Source organism: Oncorhynchus nerka, linkage group LG11 (assembly GCF_034236695.1).
Source record: "Oncorhynchus nerka isolate Pitt River linkage group LG11, Oner_Uvic_2.0, whole genome shotgun sequence".
In the NCBI taxonomy this organism is placed as follows: domain Eukaryota; kingdom Metazoa; phylum Chordata; class Actinopteri; order Salmoniformes; family Salmonidae; genus Oncorhynchus; species Oncorhynchus nerka.
The window spans coordinates 52016083-52033528 of record NC_088406.1 but is presented as its reverse complement, the minus strand read 5'-3'; the positions used below and the strand labels follow the sequence as shown (position 1 = coordinate 52033528).

Here is a 17446-nt window from a genome sequence, read left to right as displayed (position 1 = left end):
AGCTAGGTCAGACCCCAAGTTAATAGTTGATACAATGTTTCAAGTTCTTTGCAGATAGGTCATGCCTAGCCAATGTGATTTATAGGATATTTATGTTTAAATCAGGATATTTTCTACCTCCAGGCTGCAATGTTTGTATTTATATATGCTATTGTTTACGTAGTTGGCAATGGCTATAGAAGTCATTTTTTAAAAATCATTTTGATTAACCACATGATAATTTATTTTGAGATTCGAAGACTTTGTTACACTGAAAAAATATATAAATGCAATATGTAAGGTGTTGGTCCCATGTTTCATGAGCTGAAATAAAAGATACCGGAAATGTTCCATTTGCACAAAAAGCTTATTTCTCTCAAATATTGACAACAAATTTGTTTACATCCCTGTTAGTGAGCATTTCTCATTTGCCAAGATAATCCATCCGTCTGACAGGTGTGGCATGTCAAGAAGTTGATTAAACAGCATTGTCATTACACAGGTGCACCTTGTGCTGGGGGCAATAAAAGCCTACTCTAAAATGTGCGGTTTTGTCACACAACACAATACCATGGATGGCCCAAGTTTTGAGTGAGCGTGCTGACTGACTGGCATGCTGACTGCAGGAATGTCCACCACAGTTGTTGCCAAAGAATTTAATGTTTATTTCTCACCTGCGGGATTGTCTGAGGGGGTGCTGAGTGGTGCATTTCTGTCTGCAATAAAGCCCTTTTGTGGGGGAAAACTCATTCTGATTGGCTGCGCCCATACCATGTGAAATCCATAGATTAGGGCCTAATTACTTTATTTCAATTGACTGATTTCCTTATGAACTCAGTAAAATCTTTGACATTTTTGCATGTTACATTTTAGATATTTTTTCCACAAAAAAATGTGCATATAAAAATCATAACTGGCATGCAGATCGGTAGAAATGGTAAGATAAGTTGGCACTCCAAGTGATAAAGGTTGCCGACCCCTGGTGTAGTCTGGGTTTTCCGTGCATCGGCAAGATGGAACAGCTGCCTCTGGTAAGACGAGGGGTGGCGGTCTGTGTCTATTTGTATCAAGGAATTCTTGAGGTTTTGCTCACCTGAGGTAGAGTATCTCATGATAAGCTGTAGACCACACTATATTTACTTAGAGATTGCATCTATATTTCTCGTAGCTGTCTATTTACCAATACAAACCGATGCTGGCACTAAAACCACACTCAACGAGCTGTATAAGGCCATATGCAAACAAGAAAATGCTCATCCAGAGTTGGCACTCATAGTGGCCAGGGACTTTAATGCAGAAAAACTTAAATCAGTTTTACCTAATTTCTACCAACGACGGGAAAAAAACCCTAGACCACCTTTACTCCACACACAGAGACACATACAAAGCTCTCCCTCGCCCTCCATTTGGCAAATCTGGCCGTAATTCTATCCTCCTGATTCCTGCTTACAAGCAAAAACTACCAGTGACTTGCTCAATACCAAAATGGCCAGACGACGCAGATGCTAAGCTACAGAACTGTTTTGCTAGCAGAGACTGGAATATGTTCCGGGATTCATCCGATGGCATTGAGGAGTACACCACATCAATCACTGGCTTCATCAATAAGTGCATCGATTACGTCGTCCCCACAGTACATCCCCATCCAGAAGCCATGCATTACAGGCAACATCCGCACTGAGCTAAAGGGCAGAGCTGCTGCTTTCGAGGAGGTGGACTCTAACCCGTACGCTTATACGAAATCCTGCTACGACAATTTCTTGGCTTAGTGTCTTGCGGCTAGGATATTCTACACGCAACAGACCGAAGACTGAACACGTACTCGCATCATTAGATAAGAGAAAGACCAGGCGAACCAGCGCGAGGTGGCAGGTGGAAAGAAACAGGCGCGAGGCGAGGGTCTTGGTAATCTGTATCTCGCAATGTCTTGCATGCCTCACAAATTCACCAAAGTAGCCTTAAGTTCGTCTCTTCCTCCTGGTTTTATTTAAATTACACAACTTTCCACAGGCCTTTATAGCCTATCGTCGAGTTAGGCGGCAATAACACGGAAAATCATATGATTTGTGATAACTGAGCCCTGATTTTACGGATTGTTCTTAACGTTAAGGATCCCAATTTCGTTTAACCGTTCACACTCCTATTTATGACTAACTTTCATGTTCTTTATTGTTTCCCATGGAACTGAAACAGACGAGAGCCGCTGACTGTTTGAGTTCACCTGAAATGGCGCTCTATTCCCTAATTTAGATCACGCAGTGCAGTGAATAGGGGGCCATTTCGGACACACCCTTTTTACTGACTGGCCTTCACACTGACTGGCCTTCACACATCATGCCACATACAGGCCACAGAGGCAACACCGCATCATGTTTATTTATGGCGTTCTGCTGTCAGTTTCAAAATAATACAGATGATCTAGTCCTCACACTAGATTATGAGGAACATTAGGCTATTTAACAGTATCCTATTTGGTCTGGCAACACAGCAAATAGGCTATGCAAGTGTGGTAAAGGTTATTTAGACAGGAAATAGTAAGTCTAGGCATCGTTGGCATTCTCTAACACTGTTAGCACTTAATAGCACTTTGAGTGAACATTTTTCAGGGGTTAGGCAGTGACTTGTGTCTTCCCGAGTCTTTATCAGGGTGGATGCGTAGGTCTGCTGTTTCCTATCGGTGATCTGGTGCAAAGCCACTTCCGGAGAGTTCAATGTTATAATGTGAAGACTGTGATGAAAGGGGAACCCAGTTTTTCCATCTTGTGGCAGCAATGTTTTTTTTCTTCTTTTTTTCTGTCGAAGTTTCAATATGAGTATTGTGGCGTGCTCTTGTTGCTGGGTGTTGAGGATCCTAGTTCACAGACTGATGGTTACATTGTATTGCGTTGAGAGAAGGCCTACCACCAGGCTTGCAAGATGTAAATTCCCACCACCCCACCACCCCTCCCCTAATGTCATGTAGGCCTAATGTGTGTAGTGCCCCAGCCACTGTCATTTAGTCCCCCAGACCGTCCGTCCAGTAATTGGCTTCAAGTGGTCCGCGGCTTTAACTTGCTCGCTTTCAAGTCAAATTTATTTATATAGCCCTTCTTACATCAGCTGATATCTCAAACTGCTGTACCGAAACACAGCCCAAAACCCCAAACAGCAAGCAATGCAGGTGTAGAAGCACGGTGGCTAGGAAAAACTCCCTAGAAAGGCCAAAACCTAGGAAGAAACCTAGAGAGGAACCAGGCTATGAGGGGTGGCCAGTCCTCTTCTGGCTGTGCCAGGTGGAGATTATAACAGAACATTGCCAAGATGTTCAAATGACCAGCATGGTCAAATAATAATAATAATCACAGTAGTTGTCGAGGGTGCAGCAAGTCAGCACCTCAGGAGTAAATGTCAGTTGGCTTTTCATAGCCGATCATTAAGAGGATCTCTACCAATCCTGCTGTCTCTAGGGAGTTGAAAACAGCAGGTCTGGGACAGGTAGCACGTCCGGTGAACAGGTCAGGGCTCCATAGCCGCAGGCAGAACAGTTGAAACTGGAGCAGCAGCACGGCCAGGTGGACTGGGGACAGCAAGGAGTCATCATGCCAGGTAGTCCCGAGGCATGGTCCTAGGGCTCAGGTCCTCCGAGAGATGGAAAGAAAGAGAGAATTAGAGAGAGCATACTTAAATTCACACAGGACACCGGATAAGACAGGAGAAGTACTCTAGATATAACAAACTGACCCTAGCCCCCGACACAAACTACTGCAGCATAAATACTGGAGGCTGAGACAGGAGGGGTCAGGAGACACTGTGGCCCCATCCGACGATACCCCCGGACAGGGCCAAACAGGAAGGATATAACCCCACCCACTTTGCCAGAGCACAGCCCCCACACCACTAGAGGGATATCTTCAACCGCCAACTTACCATCCTGAGACAAGTCCGAGTATAGCCCACAAATACCTCCGCCACGGCACAACGCAAGGGGGGGTGCCAACCCAGACAGGAAGACAACATCAGTGACTCAACCCACTCAAATGACGCACCCCTTCTAGGGACAGCATGAAAGAGCACCCACCAGTAAGCCAGTGACTCAGCCCCTGTAATAGGGTTAGAGGCAGAGAATCCCAGTGGAGAGAGGGGAACCGGCCAGGTAGAGACGGCAAGGGCGGTTCGTTGCTCCAGAGCCTTTCCGTTCACCTTCACACTCCTGGGCCAGACTACACTCAATTATATGACCCACTGAAGAGTCTTCAGTAAAGACTTAAAGGTTGAGACAGAGTCTGCGTCTCTCACATGAGTAGGCAGACCATTCCAGAAAAATTGAGCTCTATAGGAGAAAGCCCTGCCCCCAGCTGTTTGCTTAGAAATTCTAGGGACAATTAGGAGGCCTGGGTCTTGTGACAGTAGCGTACGTGTAGGTATGTACGGCAGGACCAAATCATAAATATAGGTAGGAGCAAGCCCATGTAATGCTTTGTAGGTTAGCAGTAAAACCTTGAAATCAGCCCTTGCCTTTTAACAGGAATCCAGTGTAGGGAGGCTAGCACTGGAGCAACATGATAAAATTTTTGGGTTCAAGTCAGGATGCTAGCAGCCATATTTAGCACTAACTGAAGTTTATTTAGTGCTTTTTCCGGGTAGCCGGAAAGTAATGCATTGCAGTAGTCTAACCTAGAAGTAACAAAAGCATGGATTCATTTTTCTGCATCATTTTTTGGACAGAAAGTTTCAGATTTTTGCAATGTTACGTAGATGGAAAAGGCTGTTCTTGAAACAGTCTTGATATGTTCGTCAAAAGAAAGAATAGGGTCCAGAGTAACGCTGAGACGACTGTACAACCAAGATTAATTGTCAGATTCAACAGAATATCTCTTTGTTTCTTGGGACCTAAAACAAGCATCTCTGTTTTGTCTGGGTTTAAAAGTAAAAAGTTTGCAGCCATCCACTTCCTTATGTCTGAAACACAGGCTTCGAGGGCAATTTTGAGGCTTCACCATGTTTCATTGAAATGTACAGCTGTGTGTCATCCGCATAGCAGTGAAAGTTAACATTATGTTTTCGAATGACATCCCCAAGAGGTATAATATTTTGTGAAAACACTGGTGGTCCTAAAACGGAACATTGAGGAACACCGAAATGTACAGTTGATTTGTCAGAGGACAAACCATTCACAAAGACAAACATATCTTTCCGACAGATAAGATCTAAACCAGGCCAGAACTTGTCCGTGTAGACCAATTTGGGTTTCCAATCTCTCCAAAAGAATGTGGTGATCGATGGTATCAAAAGCAGCACTAAGGTCTAGGAGCACGAGGACACATGCAGAGCCTCGGTCTGACGCCATTAAAAGGTCATTTACCACCTTCACAAGTGCAGTCTCAGTGCTATGATGGGGTCTAAAACCAGACTGAAGTATTTTGTATACATTGTTTGTCTTCAGGAAGGCAGTGAGTTGCTGTGCAACAGCTTTTTCTAACGTTTTTGAGAGGAATGGAAGATTCGATATCGGCCGATTCGTTTAAAAATATTTTGTGGGTCAAAGTTTGGCTTTTTCAAGAGAGGCTTTATTACTGCCACTTTTAGTGAGTTTGGTACACATCCGGTGGATAGAGAGCCATTTATTATGTTCAACATAGGAGGGCCAAGCACAGGAAGCAGCTCTTTCAGTAGTTTAGTTGGAATAGGGTCCAGTATGCAGCTTGAAGGTTTAGAGGCCATGATTATTTTCATCATTGTGTCAAGAGATATAGTACTAAAACACTTGAGTGTCTCTCTTGATCCTAGGTCCTGGCAGAGTTGTGCAGACTCAGGACAGCAGAGCTTTGAAGGAATACGCAGATTTAAAGAGGAGTCCGTAATTTGCTTTCTAATGATCATGATCTTTTCCTCAAAGAAGTTCGTGAATTTATTACTGCTGAAGTGAAAGCCATCCTCACTTGGGGAATGCTGCTTTTTTGTTAGCTTTGCGACAGTATCAAAAATACATTTCGGATTGGTCTTATTTTGCTCAATTAAGTTGGAAAAATAGGATGATCGAGCAACAGTAAGGGCTCTTCGATACTGCATGGTACTGTCTTTCCAAGCTAGTCAGAAGACTTCCAGTTTGGTGTGGCGCCATTTCCGTTCCAATTTTCTGGAAGCTTGCTTCAGAGTTTGGGTATTTTCTGTATACCAGGGAGCTAGTTTCTTATGAGAAATGGTTTTAGTTTTTAGGGGTGCAACTGCATCTAGGGTATTGTGCAAGGTTAAATTGAGTTCCTCAGTTAGGTGGTTAACTGATTTTTGCCCTCTGACATCCTTGGGTAGGCAGAGGGAGTCTGGAAGGGCATCAAGGAATCTTTGTGTTGTCTGAGAATTTATAGCACGACTTTTGATGCTCCTTTGGTTGGGGTCTGAGCAGATTATTTGTTGCGATTGCAAACGTAATAAAATTGCACAGACACGGTCTCAATGGGGATAGCTGAGCAGACTACACTGACTGTGCTAGTGGCAGACTCTAATAAGCTGGCAGGCTGGCTAACAGCCTGCTGCCTGGCCTGCACCCTATTTCATTGTGGAGTTAGAGCCCTGTCTATGTTGGTAGATAAGATGAGAGCACCCCACTAGCTAGGATGGAGTCCGTCACTCCTCAGCAGGCCAGGCTTGGTCCTATTTGTGGGTGAGTCCCAGAAAGAGGACCAATTGGCTACAAATTCTATCTTTTGGGAGGGGCAGAAAATAGTTTTCAACCAGCGACTGAGTTGTGAGACTGCTGTAGAGCTCATCACTCCCCCTAACTGGGAGGGGGCCGGAGACAATTACTCGATGCCGACATCTTTCTAGCTGATTTACACGCTGAAGCTATGTTGCGCTTGGTGACCTCTGACTGTTTCATCCTAACATCGTTGGTGCCGACAGGGATAACAATATCTCTATACTCTCTACACTCGCCAGTTAGCCAGCACCATCTTCAGATTGGCCTTTAACGCTTTCTATCTCAGAAAACCGTAAATGGGAAGGGAGAAGGGAGCAGCCAGCTGCAGGTCAGAGGTCAGCGACGTATCCAGGGAGAGCTTGGCTCATCCCCGTGGTAACGGCGAGGATCTATGCTCAATTGTCGAGGCAGCGCTGGATTGAGGTGGCATATGTATCTGCGGGTTAGCGCATGCAGAATAAGAAAAGGTCTGCATCCCAAGTGACACCATTTTCCCTATATAGTGCAATACTTTTGGCCATTGGGCGCTGGTCGAATTTAGTTCACTATATGGGGGGGTAGTGTGCCATTTTGAACGCAGAAAGAAATGCCATGCCGGGGTTAGCAAAACACCCAGCAGCCCACTCACTGAGGTTGCATTTACTCAGAAACATACTCTCTTTCTCTCCCTCTCTCTCCGGCTAATGATGTCCTTGGGTTTTTTAGAGGAAAAGGAATGGACATAAATAATAAATGGATGTATTTGTGAGTTGGTGTAGTTTTGTCAAATATTTCTAACTTGAACTTTTGTTGGGCGCTGTTGTTTGTATCTGTGTACACTGGTTTTGAGTTAGAGCAGATGACACATACAGACAGAGGAGAGGAGTATAGGACAAGCCTATTTTTATTTTATTTAACTCGGCAAGTCCATTAAGAACAAGTTTTTATTTACAATGACGGCCTACCCCGGCCAAACCCGGACGGCGCTGTGCCAATTGTGCGCCGCCCTGTGGGACTCCCATTCACGGCCGGATGTGATGCAGCCTGGATTCGAACCAGGGACTGCAGTGACGCCCCTTACACTGAAATGCAGTGCCGTAGACCGCCGCGCCACTCGGGAGCTCATATGCACTTGTGAGGATCCGAGAGGATTCTAAACAATGTTTTAATAGCATTTACATTTAAGTCATTTAGCAGACGCTCTTATCCAGAGCGACTTACAAATTGGTGCGTTCACCTTAAGACATCCAGTGGAGCAGCCACTTTACAATAGTGCATCTAAATCTTTTAAGGGGGGGGGGGGGTGAGAAGGATTACTTTATCCTATCCTAGGTATTCCTTAAAGAGGTGGGGTTTCAGGTGTCTCCGGAAGGTGGTGATTGACTCCGCTGTCCACACACACAATGACTGAGCGCAGGTGTGCTTCACCGAGGGCACATTGCCACCTACAGAGCAATGCCCTCACACTAGCCTCGCCAAGAACCAGGCTTCCCTAAAACTGGAAGCCTGGGGGAGTTCATGGCGAAAAAAAACGCTAAATGAGGTGGACACCCGGTGTAAATCAGTGACGCCGCACAGCATATCAAATGCCTTGCTTGGGAAGAACTCAATGTGTTTACTAGATAAGTGTTGTAGATTCAACAGTGCGCGAGGGTGGCTGGGAAACCGTTCATACCATTTTTGCAATACAAAATTCTCCAGACCTCTAAGGGAGGCGTGATAGCGATGTGATTTTGGCAGTATGGCAATGCAAGACTACCCTCACAGCAACAATGTTTGTGCATGCGCGCTTATGTGTGTGAAGGTGACTCCAATTTACGCTTTCTGTTTGCCATCACAGCCCACTTTGTTAGCTAGGGGCGGTAATGCCCACAGGACTTCCCCTTCTTGAAATGTGGGCACTCATTGGCATAATTTTCCAGTGGAAAATAAATTGTTAAGATAAATTAAGTCAATTTTTTTGTTGATGCATTTAAAAAAAAAAAAGTAAAGTGTAAAGGAGGGATAAGAGAATTGATTAGTAAGACAGGCTGAGTTTTGCCAGGGTTGCGACGAGGAGAAGGGGCACAGGACTGATTTCCAGCGGGGCAGATAGAATGCCTCACTCGCTCTAAGGCTTAGCTGGAAAGCCATTCACAAAAAAATATTCTTTCTCTTCTCGCTTTTACAGTTGAGTGTGAGAAATGCCTCCACACACACACTCAACTCACACAATTTGTCAGGGTGTCTGTATCCTCACTCCTCACTGTCTTTTCGAGCTCATTAAGTCTGTCCTCTCCTCTCTCTCTCCCCACCCTTCCCTTCCCCACCCTTCCTCTGTGCTGGCATTGTGGAGTGAGAGGAGAGGGAGAATCTGATTGGAGGCAGCTGTGACGACGCTGCTGCCGCCACACTCGCGCTCTCTTGTGCATGTCAATTTCTCCGGCCCCAAGAGCCTCGCACAATCCCTCACTGTGCTATCCCGTAAATCACGTGCTTTTCTTTCCCACTTTCTCCCCCCCTGCCGCCGCTGCGCTCGCCCGTCTGCCCCCCCCCGCTGCTCATGTGCCCAGGGGCGGCTGGAATCAGAAAAATGTACCAGGCATGTCGTAGCCTCACCTCCCTCCAACCACCCCTCCCCTTTGCCCATCAAACCACAGCTTGCACATCCAGGGCCTTGGCTAGCATGTGTAGCATGATGGGGGTCTGGTCCCTCCTGGCGCTCTCTCTCTCTCTCTCTCTCTCTCTCAGCTTCCACCATGAAGCTCAGCCCCTGGCTTCTATCTATGTTGTGGCGTGGAAATTACGAAGCCATGTTAACATGACATGTTCGCTATCGGTGGCTAAAGTTAGCTGATATGTGTAGTGGCTATTTAAAGGCAACCGATCCATGGGTTAGTTTTCTCCTGGCCCATAAGACTACTTTCAGGGTGAGGAACCATCTAACCTGAAGTTGTACAATACTCTCTCTCTCTGTTCCTCTTCTGTAGACGGAACCTGACCAAGTTGTCGCTGATCTTCAGTCACATGCTGGCCGAGCTCAAAGCCATCTTCCCCAACGGCCTGTTCCAGGGGGATAACTTCCGGATCACCAAGGCTGACGCCGCCGAGTTCTGGAGAAGATCGTTTGGGGACAAGTGAGTCCAACTCTGCTCTCTGCAAAAAGTAGACATTTGCTGCAAGCTCGCTAGTCACGGTGGAAGTATTGACATCTAAGTGGTAAGACTGGATATATTTATGCACCACATGATGGAAACAGGAAGAAAGAAATGACTTCAACCTTTTCAAGCTATGTGAGGTAGACTAGATAAGCAGATAGGAAGTAGTTACTTGAGTAGATTTTTTTGTTTACTATGCTTGTTTTATTAGTCACATTTTTGTCAGTTACCGTAAACACCCAGAACCAGGAAAAGGAACTGGCCAAATTAAGCCCACGAGATTTCATATGGCCTGACGAAAATGTGTCCATAAAAAGAACAGAATCGGGCCATGGCTTAATGTCATTGCTGACCCCTGCCCTGAACACTATTATTGCACTGTAGCAAATGGCATTTTTGGAACGTCCATATTAAGGGTCAAATCAGAAGTGGGATCGGACATTGTAAGTGCAATAACAGGGAAGGTTTAAACTGCATCAATGTTGCTTGTTCGGCTCAATGGGTATAGTATAGTAACCATGTTGTCCTGATGTGTTTTCAGGACTATAGTGCCTTGGAAGGTGTTCCGGCAGGCACTGCACGAGTTCCACCCCATCAGCTCGGGCCTGGAAGCCATGGCCCTCAAGTCCACCATCGACCTCGCCTGCAACGACTACATCTCCGTCTTCGAGTTTGATATCTTCACCAGGCTCTTCCAGGTCGGGCCTACACTCACATGCACACACACATGGACGCACGCAAACACACACGTACATGAGCTTGGATTAGAGGTCGACCGATTATGATTTTTCAACGCCGATACCGATTATTGGAGGACCAAAAAAAAACATTTTACCGATTAATCGGCCGATTTAATAAAACATAGACTAAATAAAAAATGTATTTGTAATAATGACAATTACAACAATACTGAATGAACACTTATTTTAATTTAATATAATACTTAATCAATTTAGCCTCAAATAAATAATGAAACATGTTCAATTTGGTTTAAATAATGCAAAAACAAAGTGTTGGTGAAGAAAGTAAAAGTGCAATATGTGCCATGTAAGAAAGCTAACGTTTAAGTTCCTTGCTCAGAACATGAGAACATATGAAAGCTGGTGGTTCCTTTTAACATGAGTCTTCAATATTTCCAGGTAAGAAGTTTTAGGTTGTAGTTATTAATAGGAATTATAGGACTATTTCTCTCTCTACGATTAGTATTTCATATACCTTTTGACTACTAGATGTTCTTATAGGCACTTTAGTATTGCCAGTGTAACAGTATAGCTTCCGTCCCTCTCCTCGCTCCTACCTGGGCTCGAACCAGGAACACATCGACAACAGCCACCCTCGAAGCAGCGTTACCCATGCAGAGCAAGGGGAACAACTACTCCAAGTCTCAGAGCGAGTGACGTTTGAAATGCTATTAGTGCGAACCCCGCTAACTAGCTAGCCATTTCACATCGGTTACACCAGCCTAATCTCGGGAGTTGATAGGCTTGAAGTCATAAACAGCTCAATGCTGGACGCATTGAGAAGAGCTGCTGGCAAAATGCACGAAAGTGCTGTTTGAATGAATGCTTACGAGCCTGCTGCTGCCTACCACCACTCAGTCAGACTGCTCTATCAAATATCAAATCATACTTAATTATAACATAATAACACACAGAAATACGAGCCTTTGGTCATTAATATGGTCGAATCTGGATAACATCATCTCGAAAACAAAACGTTTATTCTTTCAGATGAAATACAGAACGGTTCCGTATTTCACTAACAGGTGGCATCCATAAATCTAAATATTCCTGTTAGATTGCACGACCTTCAATGTTATGTCATAATTGCGTAAAATTCTGGCAAATTAGTTCGCAACGAGCCAGGCGGCCCAAACTGTTGCATATACCCTGACTCTGCGTGCATTGAATGCAAGAGAAGTGACACATTTTCACCTGGTTAATATTGCCTGCTAACCTGAATTTCTTTTAGCTATATATGCAGGTTTAAAAATACATACTTCTGTGTATTGATTTTAAGAAAGGCATTGATGTTTATGGTTAGGTACACGTTGGAGCAACGACAGTCCTTTTTCGCGAATGCGCACCTCATCGATTATATGCAACCCAGGACACGCTAGATAAACTAGTAATATCATCAACCATGTGTAGTTAACTAGTGATTATGATTGATTGATTATTTATTTTTATTCGAGAATTTTACCCCCTTTTTCTCCCCAATTTCGTGGTATCCAATTGTTAGTAGTTACTATCTTGTCTCATCGCTACAACTCCCGTACTGACTCGGCTCTCGACCTTCGTCTTTCCCATGCGTCCTCTGAAGCGCAACCCAACCAAGCCGCACTGCTTCTTAACACAGCGAGCATCCAACCCAGAAGCCAGCCGCACCAATGTGTCGGAGGAAACACAGTGCACCTGAGACAAGGATATCCCTACCGGCCAAACCCTCCATAACCCGGACGATGCTAGGCCAATTGTGCCTCGCCCCCGGTCGTGGCCGGTTGCGACAGAGCCTTAGCCCACTGCGCCACCTGGGAGGCCCTCCTTGATTGTTTTTTATAAGATAAGTTTAATGCTAGCCAGCAACTTCCCTTGGCTTCTTACTGCATTTGCGTAACATGCCGGCTCCTTGTGGAGTGCAGGTAGGTGGTTAGAGCGTTGGACTAGGTTGCAAGCTTGAATCCCCAAGCTGACAAGGTACAAAATCTGTCATTCTGCCCCTGAACAGGCAGTTAACCTACTGTTCCTAGGCCGCCATTGAAAATAAGAATTTGTTCTTAACTGACTTGCCTAGTTAAATAAAGGTGTAAAAAATACTAAATAAAAAAATATCCAAATCGGTGTCCAAAAATACAGATTTCCGATTGTTATGAAAGCTTGAAATCGGCCCTAAATAATCGGCCATAGTCGACCTCTAGCTTGGATGCATGGTCACACGCATGCATGGTCGCAAACACACACAATCACACACAGCCCCATTTGTGCTACACACCACTGCGACATCGTACACAATATATCTTGAGCGATAAGTTGAGAAAAGGGTCTAACAATGCTCATTACCATAGCCACACTTTCTAACTACACATGAGTTTGCCAAAGCAAGACTATTGTGGCCATTTCTCTGCTGTGTGTTATTGGGTGGCAGTTGTCTGCATCCCTGCCTGCTGAGAGAGAGACAGGGAGCCAGTGTTTTGAGTTGAGTGGCTGCTTCACGTGTGTCCAGGCTGAATAGAGGCCTCTTGCCGCCCCTTGTTGTTGGCATAATGCAGGCTCCAACTCTTCTTTACAGAAGTGGTTCTCGACTGGTTTTGCTTCGGGACCCATGTTGAACCAGGTTGTCTAAGTCGCGATCCAATATTCACATCGTGATTTTATTTATTTTTGCCAAAATGCAATCTGGAAAACTGTTTTTATTCTATATTGATAGTAAATGTGCCAATTATATGACATGGGAACAACAGTCCCATCTTTTTCATTTTCAATAATTCAATTTTGCCCATATTCTGGTTTGAGACTATAAAATCAACCAAATACTCTAAATGAATAATTCTATATTGAAAATACTATGATTGAAGAAAAGTAATTTGGAGGTTAAATGATTTAAATGTAAAGGTTCTTTGTTATTTCTACACACCTTCTCCCTGGTCTTAGTCATTTCAATTCAGACTGGCGTATATATTTAGAGAACACTCACAACCCATTCAAACCTGGGTCGCGACCCACCAGTTTTGAATCGTTGCTTTGCAGGGAGTCAGGAGACTGGATGAAATTAAGTGCCTTGGAGAGGAGTGGTGTTTTTGGGCTAATTCTATCAAGTCGTTAAGTGGCCACTGTACAGAGAACAGAGAGTGCTTACTGGGCCTGCTGATCAACTGTGAGGCACAAACTGTACCACAACATATTCGTCCTGTCACAAAGGACCTCAGAATCTGACACTTCAGATTCTATTCTAGTTGCATTGAAGATCAAGTTTAAGCCTAGTCTTGGACTGGTTTCAATATAGATGAATCTGTGTCCGGGGACCCCCCCCAACCCCCCCCGCTGCTCTTCTTCACACACGTCATGTTTAGTGCTGCTAAAGGACCAACAACCAACTAAGTAATTGTCTCACTATAGTTAGCTCTATGATGCACAAAGCACAGGGTTGTATTCATTAGGACACGCACCGGGAAATATTGTAAAACATTTTGCGGCGGAAAATGGAAATGAGGTGTTTCTTATTGTACAGGTCCAAGTAGTTGCTCCTTGTTTCAGTCCATTTTCTTCTGTTTGGTGCCTAATGAATGTGACCCACGCCACTTACATGGCAATTTCAAAACCTAAAAGCGAAGGATTATATAAATGTTCCCCATTTAGTCATCTGTTTCTTCTTGTTCTTTCTAAGGGACACCTAATATTTGATTTGATGGTTTCTTTATTTCATTAGGCCGTAGCTAGCTCCCTGTGATTGTGAGTGGATTGGATGCGGTTCAACCGAGATGGCTGGCTGGCTGGCTGGCTGCGAGTCATGCTGAACAGCTGAATACAGGCTCTTTATTTGGGTTTTTAGAAGCGCCCTAGAAATAGCCGCTGCGTGTTTGCCGACAGCAGCTCATGTTCTTTTGAAGCCCCTGGACATCAAGGTCATGCTTCTCATCAGCATGTGAATCAACCTGTATGATGGATAGATGGCTGAAGGAGACACTGCAGTAGGATGGAAGCATCAGTTCCAGTTAGTAACACAAGACAGGGTGGTCTGTTTAGAAGTAGTGCACTATATGGAATTAGGGTGCCATTTGTGACGTATCCATTTGCTACTGGCTACCTTCCTATACAATAGCCAAACATTAGTAAATGTATAATTAGAACTGCTGTCTGCCATGGATGTCTTATCTATAACTATGGCTCCTCTGCTATCTGATGGTTAGGTTCAGTGCAGTATGTCGTGACCTGACTTTGATTAATGTGATGACTGTTATTTATAGAATCAACTAACTTATGTTTAATTGTTACCAGATTTAATTAATCACGTAACGACTAACTCATTTGGAATTTGGGGCACCACGGAAGTTGTTGTTTAACGAGTTACCATCTCCCGAATTAAACTCATTCCTAAACTAACTCACAATGTCTGTGTGTGGATCGAGCAGTCATTTGAAAGAGTAACAAAATTTCAGCGAGACAACTCAAAGGCGAAATCCATTAACGCCAAGATAATGGAATTCATTGCCCTTGACAATCAACCGTTCTCTGTCGTGGGTGATGTTGGCTTTTGCCGACTGGTCGACACACTACCAAGTGCACTATTTTTCAGATGTTTCCCTACCGGAGTTAGCTTGTGTAGCTTCACAACATACATACTATGGAACGCCATTTGGGTCTTTGTGTGTCAAAAAAGATACAGTAGCACTGTCAAAGATGTACAAAAAAGTCTGCAAACTAGCAAACACCGGCCACAAACTATGTGTTTACAATACCGTGTTGGTAATAAAGCATAATTTGGTCAACCGCAACTTCTGGGGTAGCTAGCTTTAGCGTGGTACCTAGCTAGCACCAATACATCCAACCTGAAAACAATGACCAGTAGAACCTAAAGTCAATTTCATTATTAGCAATGATTTAGGAATTATTGTCAGTAAGTATTAGCTAGGTTGCCACTTGTTGTTCGCCTATTGAAATTGAACTTCAGTTCATGAAAATAAATAGCTAGTCAGCAACTTAACCCTGTTGCCCAAAGCTAACGTTATAAGCAGCCAGCTAGCTTCATCTGGCTAGTGAGGCTCAACCGCACCAGATTATGTGTTGTGACGCTAGCCACAATAAGCATTAGGCACAATAACGGAATTTGCGGTTTGCCTTCAAAATAAAAGTATGTCATTGACAGTAATGCAAATGTATACAAATAGTAGAATTATGCCATAGTTTATTTTGAAGGCTAACCGCAAATTCCGTTATTGTGCCTAATGCCTATTGTGGCTAGCTTCACATAGATGGGTCCGACAACCATTAATCAAATAAGAACTGTCTTATAAATTAGGGTTATTTTAGATGATGACACCTAGCTATATATTTAGCTACCTAACTATAGCTACTGAAGTAGTTGTTGTGTAATTTGACACGTCAAATAACACTATTTGACGTATCTTTTTTGACACGCAAAGACCCAAACGGCATTCCATAGAAATTCTGGTTGAGAATGAAACGACTGAACAAATTAATAACGAAACAGCACAGCTATAAGTGAAAGAAATAGGTTATGATTGTTTTACTAGTAATGGGGACATGTGTAAATGCCAACAAAATAATGTGTGTGTAACCGTTATTTAACTAGGCAAGTCTTACGGCTGAGCCAGTGAAAGTGCAGGGCGCCAAATTCAAACAACAAAAATCTTTAAAATTAAAATTCCTCAAACATACAAGTATTTTACACTATTTTAAAGATAAACTTGTTAACCCCACCACAGTGACCGATTTCAAAAAGGCTTTACGACGTAAGCACACCATCTGATTGTTAGGTCAGTACCTAGTCACAGAAAAACACAGCAATTTTTCCAGCCAAAGAGAGGAGTCACAAAAAGCAGAAATATAAGATAAAATGAATCACTAACATTTGATGATCTTCATCAGATGACACTCATAGGACTTCATGTTACACAATAGTATGTATGTATGTTTTGTATGTTTTGTTCGATAAAGTTCATATTTATATCCAAAAATCTCAGTTTACATTGGCGCGTTACGTTCAGTCATGTTTTGCTTCCAAAACATCCGGTGATTTTGCAGAGAGTCACATCAATTTACAGAAATACTCAAAGTAAACATTGATAAAAGATACAAGGGTTATGCATGGAACTTTAGATAAACTTCTCCTTAATGCAACCGCTGTGTCAGATTTCGAAAAAGCTTTACCGAAAAAGCACACCATGCTATAATCTGAGTACAGCGCTCAGAGACCAAAACAAGCCATACAGATATCCGCCATATTGTGGAGTCAACAGACGTCAGAAATAGCATTGTTAATATTCACTTACCTTTGATTTTCATCAGAATTCCAGTTCCACAATAAATGTTTTTTTTGTTCGATAAAGTCCATAATTTATGTCCAAATACCTCCTTTTTGTTTGCACCTTTAGTTCACAAATCCAAATTCACGACGCGCAGGCCAGACGAAAAGTTTAAAAAATCCATTATAGTTCGTAGAAACATGTCAAACGATGTATAGAATCAATCTTTAGGATGTTTTTAACATAAATCTTCAATAATGTTTCAACCGAGGAATTCCTTTGTCTTTAGAAATGCAATGGAACGCAGCTACCTCTCACGGGAGCGCGCGTGATCAGCTCATGGCCTTTTGGCAGACCTCTTAGTCAATCAGCTCTTATTTTCACCTCCTTCACAGTAGAAGCTTGAAACAAGGTTCTAAAGACTGTTGACATCTAATGGAAGCCTTAGGAAGTGCAATCGGACCAAATGTACACTGTATCTTGGATAGGCAAAGAGTTGAAAAACTACAAACCTCAGATTTCCCACTTCCTGGTTGGATTTTTTCTCAGGTTTTTGCCTGCCATATGAGTTCTGTTATACTCACAGACATCATTCAAACAGTTTTAGAAACGTTAGTGTTTCCTATCCAAATCTACTAATAATATGCATATCTTAGCTTCTGGGCCTGAGTAGCAGGCAGTTTACCTTATTCA

General features: G+C 43.4%; 1 protein-coding gene across 1 annotated transcript in view; it reads left to right on the top strand.

The window, feature by feature from the left end:
* Nucleotides 1-17446, top strand: part of cbl (Cbl proto-oncogene, E3 ubiquitin protein ligase) — a 53640-nt gene that overhangs the window by 17170 nt on the left and 19024 nt on the right. The window contains exons 3-4 of the mRNA XM_029673201.2: nt 9604-9750; nt 10313-10469. Of these exons, the coding sequence (XP_029529061.2) occupies nt 9604-9750; nt 10313-10469 (304 nt within the window). The remainder of the gene's footprint in view (nt 1-9603; nt 9751-10312; nt 10470-17446) is intronic.